The sequence below is a fragment of the Ceratotherium simum genome, chromosome 32, assembly GCF_057802395.1.
Source record: "Ceratotherium simum simum isolate JZ-2026a chromosome 32, ASM5780239v1, whole genome shotgun sequence".
NCBI classification, from domain to species: Eukaryota; Metazoa; Chordata; class Mammalia; order Perissodactyla; family Rhinocerotidae; genus Ceratotherium; species Ceratotherium simum.
In genome coordinates, this window is record NC_141931.1 from 31,078,645 (window position 1) to 31,096,241 (window position 17,597).

At 50.9% G+C, this 17,597-nt stretch overlaps 2 protein-coding genes across 4 annotated transcripts in view; one reads left to right on the forward strand and one right to left on the reverse strand.

The window, feature by feature from the left end:
- The window catches only part of PITRM1 (pitrilysin metallopeptidase 1), a 30,572-nt gene extending 24,205 nt beyond the window's left edge, over nt 1–6,367 (forward strand). For both annotated transcript variants that reach the window (XM_014783536.2, XM_087420870.1), the window contains exons 21-27: nt 1,251–1,371; nt 2,101–2,172; nt 2,836–2,948; nt 3,599–3,724; nt 4,620–4,765; nt 5,717–5,819; nt 5,922–6,367. In XM_014783536.2, coding sequence (XP_014639022.2) covers nt 1,251–1,371; nt 2,101–2,172; nt 2,836–2,948; nt 3,599–3,724; nt 4,620–4,765; nt 5,717–5,819; nt 5,922–6,015 — 775 coding nt within the window. In that variant the 3' untranslated portion in view covers nt 6,016–6,367. The remainder of the gene's footprint in view (nt 1–1,250; nt 1,372–2,100; nt 2,173–2,835; nt 2,949–3,598; nt 3,725–4,619; nt 4,766–5,716; nt 5,820–5,921) is intronic.
- An 857-nt stretch (nt 6,368–7,224) lies between these two features.
- Nucleotides 7,225–17,597, reverse strand: part of PFKP (phosphofructokinase, platelet) — a 63,499-nt gene continuing 53,126 nt past the window's right edge. For both annotated transcript variants that reach the window (XM_087420871.1, XM_004425419.3), the window contains 6 exons: nt 15,508–15,672; nt 13,913–13,974; nt 13,406–13,517; nt 12,305–12,404; nt 7,967–8,069; nt 7,225–7,637 (listed from right to left, as the gene is read on the reverse strand). In XM_087420871.1, coding sequence (XP_087276997.1) covers nt 7,490–7,637; nt 7,967–8,069; nt 12,305–12,404; nt 13,406–13,517; nt 13,913–13,974; nt 15,508–15,672 — 690 coding nt within the window. In that variant the 3' untranslated portion in view covers nt 7,225–7,489. The remainder of the gene's footprint in view (nt 7,638–7,966; nt 8,070–12,304; nt 12,405–13,405; nt 13,518–13,912; nt 13,975–15,507; nt 15,673–17,597) is intronic.

Genomic DNA, 17,597 nt, shown 5'->3' on the forward strand with positions numbered 1-17,597 from the left:
GAGCGTGACAAAATTGAACAGTGACTGACAGTGGGTGTCTTTTCTGCATTTCACCGTCGGTGACACAGATTTAGATGAGTTTGTAGCTCTATGTCGAGTCCCGTTACCTCTCCCCCAGCGGTCCTTGGGAATCACCGGCAGGTTCTTTCAGGGCAACAGGAGGGGAGCCCGAGGTCAGTGCTGGGCAGCCTGACTTCCAGCTCCTGGAAGTGTAAGTGACACTTACACCTACACCCACGGTGCCTCGGGCAGCTTAAACACGTGGACCTTCTGTTTCCTTCCCCATAAAACGCTCCTTTTCAGATTTGTAGCAAGAAGTAAAAGAGTGTATGCAGAGGAGTTGGTCTAGTGCGGGGAATATGGTTAGTGTTACTATAATGGTAGCTACTCCTAATTCTACTAATAGATTGAGGATTCAGGGCCAAAAAGAAAGACAGTGCACTCTGTCAATAAACTATAATTCAGGTAACTTTGATATGGTAGTATTTGTGAGTCTGTAGAATTTGGAAGAGGTATATAAAAACATTTTTTGAGAGTGTGGTAATTCTTTGGCAACTTATAATTTTCTACTTTAATGACCAGTTCACATTTTCAAATTGTTGACTTCTCTTCTAGACAGTAATTTAAGTCTGAAGGCATTGTTGGCAGATCTTAATATTCTCCATGTTCTCCTGCATCTTCAGAAGAACAGAATTTAGAGTCAGAAATGCTGTCTTTGCGTCTTGATTGCTGTTATTAATAACACATTGAGATAGGGGGCCAGCCCGGTGGCATAGCGGTTAAGTTTGTGCACTCCACTTCAGCGGCCCGGGGCTCGAATGTTCGGATCCCAGGTGCGCAGCCACGCACTGCTTGTCAAGCCATGCTGTGGTGGCGTCCCATATAAAGTAGAGGAAGACGGGCATGGATGCTAGCCCAGGGCCAGTCTTCCTCAGCAAAAATAGGAGGATTGGCAACAGATGTTAGCTCAGGGCTAGTCTTGCTCACAAAATTAAAAAAAATAAATAACACATTGAAATATATGGAAGGCTTTTTGATATCTTGAAAGTGTTTTTCGTCACTTTCCACGTGTATTATTTCTGTTATTTGGCTACTATTTTTTTTTGACATTTTTCAAGCATTATTTTATACAAAACAATGTATTATTCACTTTTATTTTTGTATTATTTACACAAAATGTACTGAACTAGTAAAACAGTGTTCTATTTTTTATAGTAACGGTTATCTACACGTATGTGGTTTTAAAACAGATGTTCAGTGAATGCTACTCCTCAGCAGATGTCTCAGGCAGAAAAAGCGGTAGAAAACTTCATCGGCAGCCTTAGTCGAAGTAAAAAGGAACGGAAACCTGTGCGCCCGCACGTGGTGGAGGTGAGACAGCGCTGACGCAGCACGTCCGGGGTGGGTCCCAACTCCTGTGAGGACTGGTCCCTGGAGCCTGTGTGCGGGGCCGCTGCCCCGGTCGCAGATGAGGGGCCGAGCTCAGGAGGAGGGGGAGCTTGTCTGGTGTTGACCCAGGTAAGGAGTGACGTCAGGCCCTGTGGTTTGGCCTGTGGCCCTGGGCTCCCTCATTGTCACTGAGCCGTGCACTGAACAGTCTCCTGGTGGGGAAGCTCTCGGGCCTGGGGTGCACCTGTCCGAGAACGCCCCCAAACAGTGACTCATGAGCCTGTCTCGCTGCTGCTGGGAGGCTGTTTCTCTAGCATAATTGTATCTAGTACAGTCTAATCAATGGGATTAATCTACAGCGTGGGCTTTAATCTAGCTCCCAGGAGCAGTAGGGAAGCCTTACTTCTCACTGGAGGAGCTGGCCCCGCGCAGGATGCTGCAGAGGAGTTACTTCTCTCTCCTCCGTCTCGTCCACACATCCCTGCCCCGTGTGGGTGGGTCTGCCTGGCTTTGAGGGGCCCCCTCAGCCCCACCTGTGTTCTTGTTTCTGAAAGGAAGTGCCATCTGCTTAAGGTGTTGTCGTCTACAGCACTTGAGCACGTGTGCCCTGACACTTGTTGTTAGCCCCGTGAGTTCTGGAACGCACCTTCTTCCCTATTTCTTGTGAGTTTAGGACTTTTCTCATTTCTCTTGGAAACATTGTATTTTTAGAAGCCTGTGCCTAGTGGACTGGGTGGAAGCACACACGCTAGTGGCTGCCAGGTCACGAGGAAGCTGATCACGGTACGTTAACCAGCACCTGTCACTTCAGGACGAGCCGGTCCACGCTGTCTGTGCCCCACTGAGTGTCTGGCGGCCCTCCAAGCTGCTCCTGCGGGGAGCCTGGGGGGACCTGTCCTTAGATTACCATCGGGTGCCTCACTGCCCCGGAACGTGGGGCCCCCAGAGTCCTGTCTCTTGGACGCAGAGCGGGCTGCGTGCCTGTCCTTGTGCTGTGAAGACGTTTGTCACTGCACTGCGCAGTCTACCCTGATTTCACATAACCAACTGCTGAGTCGGTGTTAATTCACCTTCAGTTGGGTGGTGTGATCCCTTCTACTCACTCAGCTTTGGTGATTGTGGTATTGGTTTGTCTCATCACAGAGGAGGGCAGTTTAACATGTTCCTGGAGAAAAATGAGAAGATGAGGTCACACAGTCAGCCACCAACGTGGATGATATAGACCAAAATGTTCCTAACTGTGTGACAGTACGTTGTGCAGCCTGTGCCAAGGCTGGGACATTTCATCTGTGTTGTGAAATGAGCAGTGGTGTGGACGACATAACCTCAGTGCCCTGCCCTGACAGGAGAACCTAGCTGGTGGCGCCCAGGCGCACTCAGGAGGTCAGGCTGTGCCTGCACAGCAGCACCCCTGGGTCTGAACCTTACACCCCCCTTCCTCTGTAGGACCCCACCTTCAGTCCTTGCCAGATGAAGACGCATTTCCTGCTTCCCTTCCCCGTGAACTACGTGGGTGAATGTGTTAGGACCGCGCCTTACACAGACCCGGACCATGCCAGGTAAGGAGTCGGGGTGGGGGCGGGGGCGTGGCCACAACAGAAGAGAGTGAGGTGGCCTGCCCTGAGAGGGAGGGAAGATGCCTGGTGGGTGCGGACCAACTCAGACGGAAACACGAGGCTGCCGCTGGTGCGAGAGGAACGCTTCCGTGTAGAAGATGGAATCAAGATGTGTTACTCAGCTCTTTTGTCAGTTCATTTTCATATTTATGCAAAATAAACATGTGCTCCCTAAGCTTTGCCTTCACATGTAGTGATACGTATTTCTACCGTTGAACAGGAAAATGTCGATTTAAAATACTAAAATGTTACAAGGGGTACCCCTGGGTAGTGGGATTATAGATTTTTTCTCCTCTTTGGCATTTTATAGTTTTCCAGCAGTGAACGTGTATTCCTTATGTAATATAGAAATAATAGAAATTTCTATAAAAAAAGACACACCTGGAGGGTGAGCCCCCCAGTCCTGTTGGGAAGCGCGGAGCCCCTCTGCACAAGTTGAAATGCACAGATTAAAATGTATATATGACTTTACAACTTGACTTTATTTTTGTTTTCACTTACACTTGACAGCATTTTGGATTACTTTGTATTATATACTTTACTTCCCTGTCAGCCTTGTTTTTTAACTTGCATTTTTTAATCATTCATTTCAGTCTCAAGATCCTGGCGTGTTTGATGACAGCTAAGTTCTTGCACACAGAAATTCGAGAGAAAGGTGGTGCGTACGGTGGCGGAGCTAAGCTGAGCCGTAGTGGTGTCTTCACGCTCTACTCATACCGGTGAGTTTGGCCGGTGTGTGCCCGTGGAGACGCAGCCCCCCTCCCCGACGTCACCGGGTCTGTTAATCCAGTGTCGTTAGACACTGGAGTGAACTTGAGAAAAACAAGGGCTGTTTCCACTTTTTTCCCACTTCTTTGGCACTGAGCCACACCCAGCAATATCCTTTCGGGGTTAGGTTTTCAGGACAGCGAGAGAGAACAGGAAACGTTTTGCCTTAAATCATCCTGGCGTTTGGTAACTATTGTATCAGCAGGAGACAGCCCAGAGCCCTCTGGGCTCGATTTACTCCAAGAGCCCCCGTATAGGGGCTGGGCCCTCGGGTCTGCAGAGCCATGGGCTGTTGTTGAACGACATTCTGTCGGTGCTGACCGGCTGTGTTTGTGCTAGGAGCTTCTAGAGAAGGACAGACAGGCAGACGGTGAGCCCACCCTCACCGCCCCCACAAGACTCGTCTCTGCTGTGTCGACAGTATGAGTGAAGGGCTCTGGAGCTCTTTCTACTCAGAGGGGGAGGGCTCGGCAGACGGCCCTGCTGTGGGTGTACGTACACAAGTGTGGATTTTCACTCCACCTGTCTTAGCTGTTCTACACCAGTCTTCTGTTATTTCCATTCAATCCCGACTCTCCTCCATCCACCTGGCTCCCTCTCCTAGTGAAATCACAGACAGGTGTATTTAACTATCTGGTGGCGAAGCTGGGTGGACAGGCCACGTCTCCAAGGAGACGGGGAATACATCATGCAGAGTACAGATTTTCCTCCATGGGCTGTTTGGAGTAAGTGCTAAAGTAGAGCTGTTAATGACTAGAAAACGTGGAAGACCTGTGACGTCGGAACGTGATTGTCATTTACTCTTCAGTTGGTAAGTGCGAGGATCTCTCTCTCTGGGTCTCCTAGGGATCCACACTCAACAGAAACGCTCCAGTCTTTTGCGAAGGCCGTGGACTGGGCTAAGTCGGGGAGATTCACACAGCAGGACATTGACGAAGCAAAGCTCTCCGTTTTCTCCGCCGTAGATGCTCCTGTGGCTCCTTCAGACAAAGGTATTGGGAGTAAATCACAAAGAGCTCCTTGGTACGTGGTGTCACCAGACCGGATGCCATGCAGAGTCCTTGAGTCGTGTGCTCATCTTACCCCACCTCCCGGCCTCCTCCTGTGACCTTGAGATGTGCTTCTTGGCCCCCGGGGCAAGAGCATCTCCCCCTTGCCAGTTGGAAGGGTCAAATCCCATCATTTCAGAGCTTGAACCATCTGAGGCCCAGGAGGCTAACTGAGGGTCCCCGGGCTGTGTGACCCGAGTGCTGCGGGAGACCATTCCAGTGTGGCCCTCACTCAGTCTTCATCTTCACCCCAAAGGGGATAGGCTTTGTGGGAAGGCGAAGGTCAAAGGTTTGACCTTTCAAAACATGTCCATAAAGTGACTGTGGAACAAGGTCAGCACCCAAGGCAGCCTCGAATGCTGCCCCCGCCAGCTTCTGTGCGTCACCTGCCTTCTCTCTCAGGGCTCGACCTCTTCGCGTGCATCACCCGTGTTCTCTTCCAGGGCTGGACCTCTTCCCGTGCGTCACCCGCCTTCTCTCTCGGGGCTGGACCTCTTCCTGTGCGTCACCCGTGTTCTCTTCCAGGGCTGGACCTCTTCCCGTGCGTCACCCGTGTTCTCTTCCAGGGCTGGACCTCTTCCCGTGCGTCACCTGCCTTCTCTCTCAGGGCTGGACCTCTTCCCGTGCGTCACCTGCCTTCTCTCTCGGGGCTGGACCTCTTCCCGTGCGTCACCTGCCTTCTCTCTCGGGGCTGGACCTCTTCCCGCGCGTCACCCGTGTTCTCTTCCAGGGCTGGACCGCTTCCTGTGCGTCACCTGCTTTCTCTCTCGGGGCTGGACCTCTTCCCGTGCGTCACCTGCCTTTTCTCTCGGGGCTGGACCTCTTCCCGTGCGTCACCTGCCTTTTCTCTCGGGGCTGGACCTCTTCCCGTGCGTCACCCGTGTTCTCTTCCAGGGCTGGAGCATTTCCTGTACGGCCTCTCGGATGAGGTGAAGCAGGCGCACAGGGAGCAGCTCTTTGCGGTCCACCGAGAGGGTCTCATCAATGTGAGCAACAAGTGAGTACCACCAGGGGCTCCAGTGTTGGAGACCTGCTCTGCCCCCCGCAGGCCCCCGAGGTGGACGACAGCCCTGACTCACCCTGCCCGCCTGCCTTGCAGGTACCTGGGCCTCGGGAAGAGCACACACGGCTTGGCTCTGCTTGGACCAGAGAACGCGAAGATCGCTAAGGACCCCTCGTGGATCATAAGATAACGAGGGATTCTGCCTGTCCTCGGGGTTCGGCGGAACCCACAGGCGTGTAGGCTCCGAAAAGTTAAGACTGGGCTAAATGGAATTTGGAAGGTCAAAAAAGTTGCTGTTACTTTTTTCCAGAAATCGTGATCATACATCAGTTTTAAAATTTTGTCAAAGGTAAGACCAGAACTCTTCTATCTTAAAGAAGAAGGAAACGGAGTGATCATGAAGAAATTAATTGAAATAATTACACATTAAATGCCAGAGATGCACAAATTGTAATTTTAAGAGTTTTGAATGATATAAATGCTTATTTTAACTTATCTTAGAATGTTTATTTAAAAAATTTAAAAATAAAAGGCAACTCTGACCTGTGCTTGGTCATCATTTCCCATGAACTTTGCTGAAGTCGTTCTCAGGACCTGTACTGAACGGGAGCCAGTGAAGGGAATAATCGCACAGAGGCGTCCACGTTGGCCTGAATTTGCACAGTGCGGCCGCCCCGAGGGGCGGGGAGGAGTCGTCGTGCCAGGGCAGCCTGAGGGAGTGGGCTGAGAGAACGCGCTGGGCTTGGGCTCGATAGTGTTGACTTTGTCAGCTTCTCCCACTTGGTCTGTACTGAAGGGTCCGTCTCGTCTGTGCCTCGCTTGCCACTTTCTAGACAAAGAACTGCTCGGTGCTGGCCCTGCTGTCCCATGTGCCCCTCCGTTCCTGAAGGGCGCGTGCTTCACTGACCCACCTTCTCTCCCCGCACTGCGGCTTGCAGTCTGGTGCCTTCCTCGTCTCAGACCCGGAGGGTTCTAACACAGATCCCCACGGGGACCGCAACTTGCCTGGTGTGGAGGACTTGGTGGATTCACTACGCAGTGAGGACTGAAGCCAAGTGTGCAAGCTCACCTGTTCTCAGGGTCCACGTTTGTGGTTTGTGTGTTTAATTCCGCATGTGCTGTCAGTCCAGAAGCCCGGGGGCTGGAGTTGGTCCCCTCGCCTGGTGTCCCAGACCAGGGCCTTCTCCACACACTCGCGTCACTCGTCTCCTGTACCACAGCTTTGCCTGTTCCCTCCTTTATGACTTTGTACCTATGTGTGGCCGGGTTCACTGATCCCCATAAAAATACCTTGCCAATAGCTGCCCACAAAACTGCCAAGGAAACCTTTGATGGCTGCCCACAGATGCTGAGGTTTCAGACTCCTCCTCAAAGAAATAAAAGAAACTCAGTACCATGGTGGAGGTTTTAGCCGAATGTTTAATTCCACCGGGTACACACGTCTTGAAGCAGGACACACAGTACGAGGTACAGCCGACAGCTCATGCCGGAGACGGAGGACCCGGTGGGGAGGAAGGGTACAGGCGGAGGGGCCCTGTGGTTGGGTACTGATGTCAACAGTACTCGGTCAACAATACTCACATAAAGTGCTGATAAATAACTTAAATGTTACAAAAACAGGTATCCGAAGCGTTGCTAGCCAGGCGGTGCAGGCCCGGCGGCGTCTAGATGGCGGCGTGCTCCTCCTGGCCGCGCTGGTGCACGTTCTCCAGCAGGCCCGAGTCGGAGACCTCGAAGCTGGCCTTGTACTTGGCGAGGATCTTCATGAGAGGCCGCAGCTTCAGCCACCACTGCTCCTTGGGGATCCTGTGCCTGCGGACAGGGGAAGCAGCCCTGAGCACCGCACCAGGCACCAGCAGGGGCAGCCTTGACACAGGGCCTTTGTGGACTCGGCTGAGTAAAGGCTGGATGGTAAAGCAGTTTTCATAGGTCAAATGAAACCAATCTATATTTCTAAAAATTCTGCCCTATTTCTAAAAGTCTGGTGTTTTCTAACTTGGTTTCCTCGAAATACTTCAACGAGTGACTTATGATAATCAGTTATTTACAGTAACTGACAGCTGTGTCCCTCTGTGGGTCAAGACCCCTATGGTCATTCTCACGGCACTAAGGTTCATACTTGCAATGTTTCATTTACTTACTCGAAGTCCGTTTCCTTCTTCAGCTCTGCCACAGGTTGGAAAAGAAGGTTTCTTTTGCTTATTCCCAGCACACAGATGGAATCATCGGTTAGAAATCTTCTTCCTATACAAGACAGAAAAGTGATCTAAGAACGAATAATCCATCATGTTGACCGGGCAGATAAAACGGCCAACAGAGGAAGAAAAGGTGAGGGAGGAGAGAGGTTTGCTGGCCTAGGGAGCAGAACCCTGTGGGAGGATGGAGAATTCAGACGCCTCAGCCTCCCTGGGCGGAAACTGAGGACGCCCAAGACCCCCGGGAATCGTGACGGGGAGAGCAGAGAACATTGGAGAAGCGGTGCCCTCCAGCCCCAGGGGACCACCCTGTGACCAGCACCTTCCCTGCGTGCAGTCAGCTTTCTCTTGGGGTGTCGCTCAGGCACCCGTGAGTCCCCTGCAGGAGTAGGGAGGAGAGAGACGGAGAGGAGTGAAGGCCGGGATCGTGGTGGGGGCCTCCCTTACTGCACACGCTCACTGAGGGGGCTGCTGACCTGCGCTTCCCGGGGACACCCCCACAGGGAGGAAGGATCCTTGGTAAGAAGCTTACAGTTGGTGCTGAATAAATATTTTACTAATACTGGAATAGGAAAATTGGCTTAAACCACAGACAGGCTGCAGTTAAATATTAATAAGAAACTCATGCTCGTGAATGCACATAAGGAGAGGCTGGAAGTTAGATGAGCATCATTAAATGAACTAGGAAAAGAAGAAAAACAGTAGGAAGAAATATAAAAGCAGAAATTAAGGTAGAAAACAAACTTAGAACCAAAACTAAAATCAGTTCTTTGAAGACTAAAATTAGGTTGAAACTATTTACATCACTGTTTTTGTAAGTCAAACATAGGAAATAAAACATAAACACACACAGATCTGATGTGACTGATAAGAAAACTGAGGGGCTGAAATAAAGATACCAGCAGAGATAGGCCAGCTCTGGAGTGAATGGGGGACGAGAAACGCTGCAGGCATTAAAAAGACTATTTTGAAATTTTTCGTGCCAAATTTTTGATAATTTAGATGAGTTGAAAATTTCCTAGAAAATATAACTTAGAAAACTGATTCAAGAAACAAACACGAGGGGCTGGCCCCGTGGCTTGGCAGTTAGGTGCGCACGCTCCGCTGCTGGCGGCCGGGGTTCGGATCCCGGGCGTGCACCGACGCACCGCTTCTCCGGCCATGCTGAGGCCCCGTCCCACATACAGCAACTAGAAGGATGTGCAGCTGTGACATACAACTACCTACTGGGGCTTTGGGGGGAAAAAAATTAAAATAAACCTTAAAAAGAAAAAAAAGAAACTTGAGCAGTTCTACAAACATAAAAGGAATTCAGCAGTCAGCTCTCCCTACAAAGGAGACGGGAGGCTCCGATGGAGGCGTCACGGGCGAGTTTTATCAAATATCTCAGCTCAAAATTAAACTTCCATCGTACACATTCTTTCCGAGGGGAGCCCCCCAGACCTATTAGAAAGCCAGAACAAGCCTGACCCACACCTAAGGGGCAAGACGAGTGGGAAATGGCCGAGGCAAAAAGCGGGCACAGTGAGTCCAAGAACACACACGGCCAGGGGTGGGGGGTGCCCCAGGAGGGCACGTGGGCTCAACACTGGGAGTCAGTTAAGGGAAACGTCAGGGACCAGCTAATTGATGAAGCAGTGTGTAACATCCTCCCACGACTGAGGCAGTCCCTAACGAACAAAGTGTCAGGTCTCAGTCTCTATCAAAGACCAACAGCAAACATAACACGTTAAGTTGCAGAAGGACACACTTGCGTTACACGTTAGTAAGAACTCTCAGTCCTGAGCCCTGAAAGCATGCCCTATTCCCAGTTAGGGGAGACTGAGACAGGAGTCCTGCCGTCACTGCCTCGGTTAGGGCTTCTCTGGAGTAACACACAAACACCCACAAATTACCAAGGAAAATAAAGAGGCCGTATACAGATGTGACATGCATGTGGATGTGAAAAACCAAACAAAATGAATCTACAGATAATGACTAGAATAAGAGTGCCTGTAGAAAGTTGCTGACTGCAAAATCAGTGTATAAAAATGGTGTTTCTATACACCAGCAATGAGAAAAAAATTTTAATACCATTTAGAAAAACATTTTTAAAACATCAAGTCAGGAATAACCTTACCTAGAAGATATACATCATCTTGATGTAAAACAGTGCTTTAATAAGATAATGAAAGGTCTAAATATATGGAGAGAGATACGATGTTCATGACTTAGAAATTCAGTATTTTAAAAATATCAATTCTTCCTCCAAATGATTGATTAAACATAATTCCCCCCAAAAATCCAACAGACTTTTTGGTGGACCTTGACAATAATTCTCCTATTTCCGTGACAGCACACCAGGCCAACAACAGCCCAAACTGGAAGAAGGCCCAGGTGCAAGGACTTGCCCTGCCAGACGCCAGGAATTGTTTATAGAACTGGAACGTTGGCAAAGATCGATAAGTGAATGCCAAAAATGAACCAAATAACCCAGAAATAGTCCCATAAGTTTATAGATACCTGGTCTGTGATGGGGGTTATACTGCAGAGTGGAGAAAAGAATGGATTTTTCAATAAATGGCACCCAAATAATTGATTACCCACACGGAAGAAAATGGAATAGACCTTAAACTTCCTATCAAGTCAAGTGGATTAAAGAACTAAATGTGTAAAAGCAGAATGTTTTCATAACACAAAAAGCTCAAACCATAAAGGAAAAAGTAAACTGGCTACATTAAAATGAAGAGCACTTCATTAGAAGACACATATGCCACAAATGAGAGACAGATATCTGCAACATGTGACTGGCAGGATATAAAATAAACATAAACATAAAATATAAAAAATTCCTATAAAATAATATAACCAAAATATTTTTAAATCAATAAAATGATATAAACAAAAAAATTACACAATCAGAAGGATAAACAACCAACCAATAGAAAGATGAGCAAAATACTTGCAGAGTTCACAGAAGAAACGAGAGCCTCAAGTAAGCGTGAAGGACCTGGCCTTGCCCTCACCACTTGGAAGTTTAGCCTGTTAAAGCCTCGATGAGACGGCCTCACACCCAGCAAACAGGAGTATTTCAAAAGTGATGATCAAATGTCGCCCAGACGGGAGTATGGGATCCGCATGCACTACAGGGGAGCATGTGGTTGGGAGACCAGTTGGATGGACCCATGCGTTCATGACCCAGCGTCCCACTCCCAGCTCAGGGCACTGGAGTATCGTGCGTGTCAGCAAGACCCCGGGACACTCAAGTGCCAGGTCATCTGGATGGTTAGGGTTGGCGGGCTCCAACGATGGGATGTTGTACCGCGGTGGCTCTCAAAAACTAATGCCCCGGGGCCAGCCCCATGGCGTAGTGGTTAAGTGTGCACGCTCTGCTGCTGGTGGCCCGGGTTCGGATCCTGAGCGCGCACCAAGGCACCGCTTGTCAGGCCATGCTGAGGCCGCGTTCCATATAAAGTAGAGGAAGATGGGCACGGATGTTAGCCCAGGGCCGGTCTTCCTCAGCAAAAAGAGGAGGATTGGCATGGATGTTAGCTTAGGGCTGATCTTCCTTACACACACACACACACACAAATAAATAAATAAATATTAAAAAAAAACAAAAACACTAACGCCTTGTCAAAGAAGCAGGCCCCAGGGAGACACACTCTGTGTACTTCCATTCATATAAACTACAAAAGAAGCTCACAGAGCCTTTTAAGGTTTACCCAGGTGGTAAGACTCTGAAGGAAGCAAGGGAATGAGTATCACAAAATTCTGAGGTTCCTTCTGGTGGGGAGGGAGTAAAATGGGATACTCGAAGGACACACCAGATTTTGAAGGTGGACATAGTCTAGATCCCACCCGATCCCTTGTTGCTCTCTCTAAAAAGAGAAGTCGTGAGTGAATCAATGAGTAAGTCTTAAGTATCTTAAGTAAAAGCCAGTCCAGAGTGTTCCAAGCAGCAAAGAAAGAAAACAAGGAAAAAATCACATTGCAAGGTCTTGCTAATGGAGCCCAGTATGTTTAGAGCCATGTCCTGGCTATTAGAAGAAGAAAGTCACTAATCACTGGAATGCCTCCCGTCGCTGATGAGCAGGAATAAAGCCTTGCATTACAGTAATTCTATTTACACCTAATTATGACCTTGAGAGTCATAAACAGCAACCACAGAGTCTGATGAGAGTAAGACCGCTCTGTCGCATGCGGCTCAAGGCTGAGTTTCAGGAAAGGAGAAGCAAGCGCCCACTTTCTCCGGGAGCCGCAGCCCCGTCCCAGCACCGGGCCGCCCCACCTGTCACTCAGTACCTTTGCCATGAGACTCCTTCAGTTTCGTACTGATCCACTGCATGGCTCGGGCAGAAATCTTGGTTCCAAAGTTTCTATCAAACGGAGAAGGCGCTCCACCCTGTTGGCGGTTAGAGTGAGAGGAGACGTTAGTTATCATAATACCTTCCTGGCTGTTTATTTTTTTAAATGAAATAGAAATTAAAATTACTATTATTTAACAAAATTCACATCATATTTTTAAGAGACTCAAATTTGTAAATATGGGTTTTATTTATATTCCTGTGCGGGATCAACCTGTTAGGCAAGCACAGGACCTCCCCCGTAGGACAAGGATGCTCATCAACAGGACCGGTCGACTACCAACTTCATTGTTTTCGAATCGTCTATCAGGATTTCTTAACTTTATTTTGGGGTGGGGGGGGCGCATTTTCCTTTAAGAATCTGATCAACTCTGTGGACTCGCTGTCACAAAATACACACACGCCTACCCTTTCATCATATAATTTCAGGGGGTTCACAGACTCTTTGCAATGGAGTAATGGGCCTAGGTAGTTCCCAAAGACACCCGGAGTGGGAGGCGTGGTGAGAAGAGGACAGTCGTGCCATCAGGATCTGGGGCCCAGATTCCACGCCCACCACCAGCTCTGCCACCTGCAGCACGCTCACAGATCACGAAGAGGGTGAACCCCAAGGTTCTGTCCAAATCATTCTGATTTCATGACAATCTCACAGTATCATTTGTCTGATATTTCAAATTAAGTGGTTATTAAGGCCCAATACTGAATGAAGCATTTAATTTGAATAAGTTTTTCCAATTAACTGCTGTCACTATTTATATGAACGTTGATACTTGTCCTTATAATGCCCATCTACCCAAATATCACCAACAACAGAAAGAATCCCTGAAGCTGTGACATTTGGTATGACTTTTAAATGGAACCATTGCATAGTGCAGATGTTGTTTTTAATCACTTTGGAATTTACTTATGAATACATTTTTTTCCCAAAATGGCTAAGTGAAGACGTCCGCCTAAAGAAGAGGTCCTGCATAAGGGCTTCCTCTTCCGTTTGGCGGGACCCTGGGTGCGCGGGCCACGGCGGGGGCGGGCGGGGGCTCACCTGTTGCATGTGGCCCAGCACGTTCTTCCTGCAGTCGAACACCCCTTTGCCCTCCTCGGAGTAGAGCTGGTAGATGAAGTCAGTGGTGTAGTTCTCGTTGCAGCTCTCGTTCCTGCAGCAAACAGAGGGCCGGGGCTCAGGGCTTCGGGGGAAGCCTCTGCCCAAATGGCAGCAGAGGGACGCGGGCGCCCGGCCTGGCCCGCTCCCGCCCCCGATGCCGCACACGTTCTTTTATAAAGGTCAGTGGCGTAATTAAGGAAATACTTGGAGATATCTTTAAAAAAAAAAAGGCTAAAAAGCAAAAATAGATTTTCAAAAATTACCCTTTAAGCATTTCAATGCATACAAGTGTTTAGCACGGGCACAATTCCTCTACTTTATTATAACTTCAGTGTTCGGAGGGAGAACCGTGGCAGAGAAACGATGGCTCATTGGGGTTAGGTCATGAGATAGGTTCTTTTTGAGAAGCCAGGTCTCACACGAACAAGATGGGGGACTTCCCACTACCTGAGCACCAGGCCCCTCTGGATGCTGGTCTTCATCTTCTCTGTCAGGTGCTCCACATTGGCCTAGAAGAAAGTGTTCTGTTAGTCAGTCAGCCAGTAAACTTCTAGTAAGCACCTACTGTGTGCCGGGTACTGTATGATCTACGTGCAGAATGGAGCGGCGAGGGCAGCGGCTCCCAGGGTTTATATGTCAGCAGGAGAGGACAGCAGACACATGATACATCAGGCAGTGACAATGTGACAGTGAGGAACGGAACTCAGTCACGCCATACACACACAGGAGGGTGCAGCCGCATTCCTGGGCGTATCGGTCAGTCCGTGGGACTCGAAGCTTCCGTGAGGAACACTTTCCAAAACAGTTATATTCCATCTGCATTATTTATTCGTATTCTGTGTATTTTAGTTGTGTTTGACTTGATAACGCCTGTCCTCCTGAATGGGCTTTGAGGACCCCCGACATCCGATGTGCGCCTGGTGGCCGGGGAGAAAGGACCCCGGCTTCCTGCCCTGACCCCATGCCCCTGGCTCTCCTGACACGCCAGCCTCCTGCCTCCCCCCACGAAGGGGCTCAGCAAGGAGCTAACACTGCGGTCACCCCACTAGCCCTCTATGGAAAAGCTGGGGCCCGAGAAACCCTAGTCAATTTAGAAAAAGAGGCATCTGCGACCTCAAGACTTAAAAGCACATGCAGGGACACAGAGTGACCCTAACGCCAGCTGTGGACTTGGTGCTAATGACATGTCCCTATGGGGCCATCGGTTCTAACAAACGTCCCATCTGTGGGATGCTGAGACTGGGGGAGGCTATGCATGCAAAGGGGCGGAGCAGTAGGGGATCTCTCTGCCAAGAATCTAAAACTGCTCCAAAAAAAATAAAATCTGTTAATAAAAAAAAATTTTTTTTCAAGGAAGCACGCTACAGGAAAGAGCAGGCGGCGAGTTGGTTCTTTAGTTGGCAACGCCCACGCCACAGCGTGAGTGAAGCCCGCTTTGCTGTGTCCCTCCCCCGCCCCAGGCCTAGCCACCTCGGGGGGCGCCGCCATCCCCTCATTAATCCAGCATTTACAACAGACAAAGGCTGCTTCTCCAGGGCCGGCTCCGTGCTCCAGGAGGGATGGGCGTGGGCTCCAACCCTGCAAACCTTCCCATACTCAGCCCCGCAGGACACAGGGGTCTGGGCCCCTCGGGACACTTCACGGCCTGAGACCGTGTATTCGTCCCCATCAGCTGTCCGAAGTCCCAGGTCCTGTTAGACACGGGATGACCTTGTTAAATGGTTTACGACCTGCCTACGAAAAACGGTGACCTCGTAGGAGGCAAAATCATGCAACAGACAGAACGTGGGCAAGCTCGGGTGAAGAGAGTGACAGGTGCCCTGAGATGTATGTGTTCACGCCCGTCACTCGTGGACGGCCCTGGCGCTGAGGTCAGTGCACCCGCACATGTCCCTGGAGTCAGTGAGACGGGCCCTGGAGGTGCCTACACGTGGTGGGCCGGCAGCGCCCTCGCCACCCCCAAACCACCTCTGTGTGCCCCGGTGGCAGCCCTGCACGGGCGCTGAGCGACAGGCACCCCGGGCCCCACGGCCCCCACGCACCTGCAGGTCTCTGATGTCAAAGGGCTCCTCAAAGATGTAGGCGGCGTCCGCTCCGGCGGCGAGCCCCCCCATGTTGGCCAGGTAGCCGCAGTAGCCCCCCATGGTCTCGATGATGAACACGCGGCGCTTGGTCCCGCTGGCCGACTGTTTGATGCGGTCGCACGTCTGGGCACAGAGAAGGACGCGGGTCACTCCAGCGCAGGCCTGGCCCAGGCTGGGAGGGGTGCTGGTCCTGAGCAGGCGGGCATAGGCTTCCGGCCCAGACACCGGCCCCGCTGACCCGGGTGGTGTGGTCACAGGCCCTGAGCTGGTACACCTACCCATGGAGGGCGGGCCTGTCACCCCCTCGGCCGGTGCCCTGGGAGGGGCAGAGGGGGCCCCCAGGACCCGCTCACTCCACCTGCACCGTAGCCTCGAAGGATGGAGGCCTGGCAGCTGTCATGGGCCTCGTTAGGGGGAAATTCTGTTGTTTTCTTCTAAAAAGCTCCCCGTGGGGTTTGTCATCCTCAACCTGTCCCCAAATGTCACCTCACGTCAGGGCCCCTGCTGGGGGTCAGACGGTGGCTCCTGGACAAAGGCCCCAGAAGTCGTCCAGACACAGACAGCAGGTCTCCCAGGGAAACCTCTGTCCTCGGCCCTCCTTGGGACACAAGCTCGGGGCAAAAACAACAGAAACCCACCCGCCGCCTTCCCCCCCGAGGCTCCGTCCAGGCCGCCGTCCTCTCTCTTGGACCCTGCCCGCTGCTAACCGAGCTCCGTCCATGTAACACTCTGATCCGGTTCTCGCCTCACTCAGCCCTCCAGTAACACCGTCTCCTTCCAGTTCACATCAAAGCCTCACATGGCCCCCCTACTTGCCAGCCCCGGCTCCCGCTCCCCCTCCAGTCACTGGCCTGTCCCCGGGATGTGCAGTCCCCCAGTCCTCCTCGAGGCCCCCCCACACACTGCTCATGGGCTAGACAGCAGCCCCCCGAGACACCCAGGTCCTAATCCCTGGAACCTCTGGATGTTTCCCTATAAGGTGATTAAATCCAGGATCTTGAGAGAGGGAGATGATCCTGGGTTACCCAGTGGACCCTAAATGTAATCAGGGGAGGGGAAGGGACAGGGCTGCGCATGAGGGCCGGATGCCCAGGTCCCCGGGAGCTGCAGGCACGTGGGATCCTTTTCCACCTAAGGCAGAGAACTACTGTCACTTGAATTGAGAGAGAGAATGGCATGGTAGAGAATGGCATCATCACTTAATGGCAAAAGAACGTTGCCGGCAAAGAAGCTCGCCTGCAAGGCTGATCTGGACAGCCCATCTCTGAGCACCGACCCAGGTGATGAAGAAGATGAAGAAGATGAAGGACCCCGAGTGAACCTGATAACGGAGCCGAGGCCCCAGTCGTCTGGAGGCCACTGGGTGTAACAACAATGGTAGCTGGTGGGCACAACCAGCCTCTGCCTGGGTCTTAAATACGCCGTTCCTAAATTCTCTCTCTTCATCACCCAGCCTGTGTGTGAAGGCCCGAATCCGTGTCTTCTGAACACAGCAAGTCATTGCAGCCACGTCTCATTCGATTACTAAAGACAGAACTGACAACTGAGAGGCCACAGCACCAGGTGCACCCCTGTCCCCAGCTAGGGGCACATGAGGGGCCTCTCTGACTTTGGGGTGAGAGGAAGGAATGGAGGAGGCTGATGCCCCTGCCTGGCTGGACCAGCCCCCACCAAGCCATGTCCACTGTCCCAGTGTCCCCAGCAGCAGACAGATGACTCTCCAAGAATAATCTCTGGGACTCATCCGCCAGAGGAAACACTTAGGTTACAGTTCCAATACTGATAACATTTTGCCACACTGGTGTTTTAAAAATGTAAATTGAATGTGAAAAGATAAGGTGGAGCTTAGAACAGTGTTAAGATAGAAAAAACCCACGGACTTGGGTGTGAGGACACAGTCTTGCCCATCAGCGAGCTAGGAGGTCAGCCTCCCATGACTGAGATATCCCCAAGAGACTGGGTATCTGCCGAACTTGGGTGGCCAGACCAGGCAGGGGCTGGGCGAGGGCCAGAGGGGTCCCATCCGCAAAGCGCAGACTGCTGGCGAA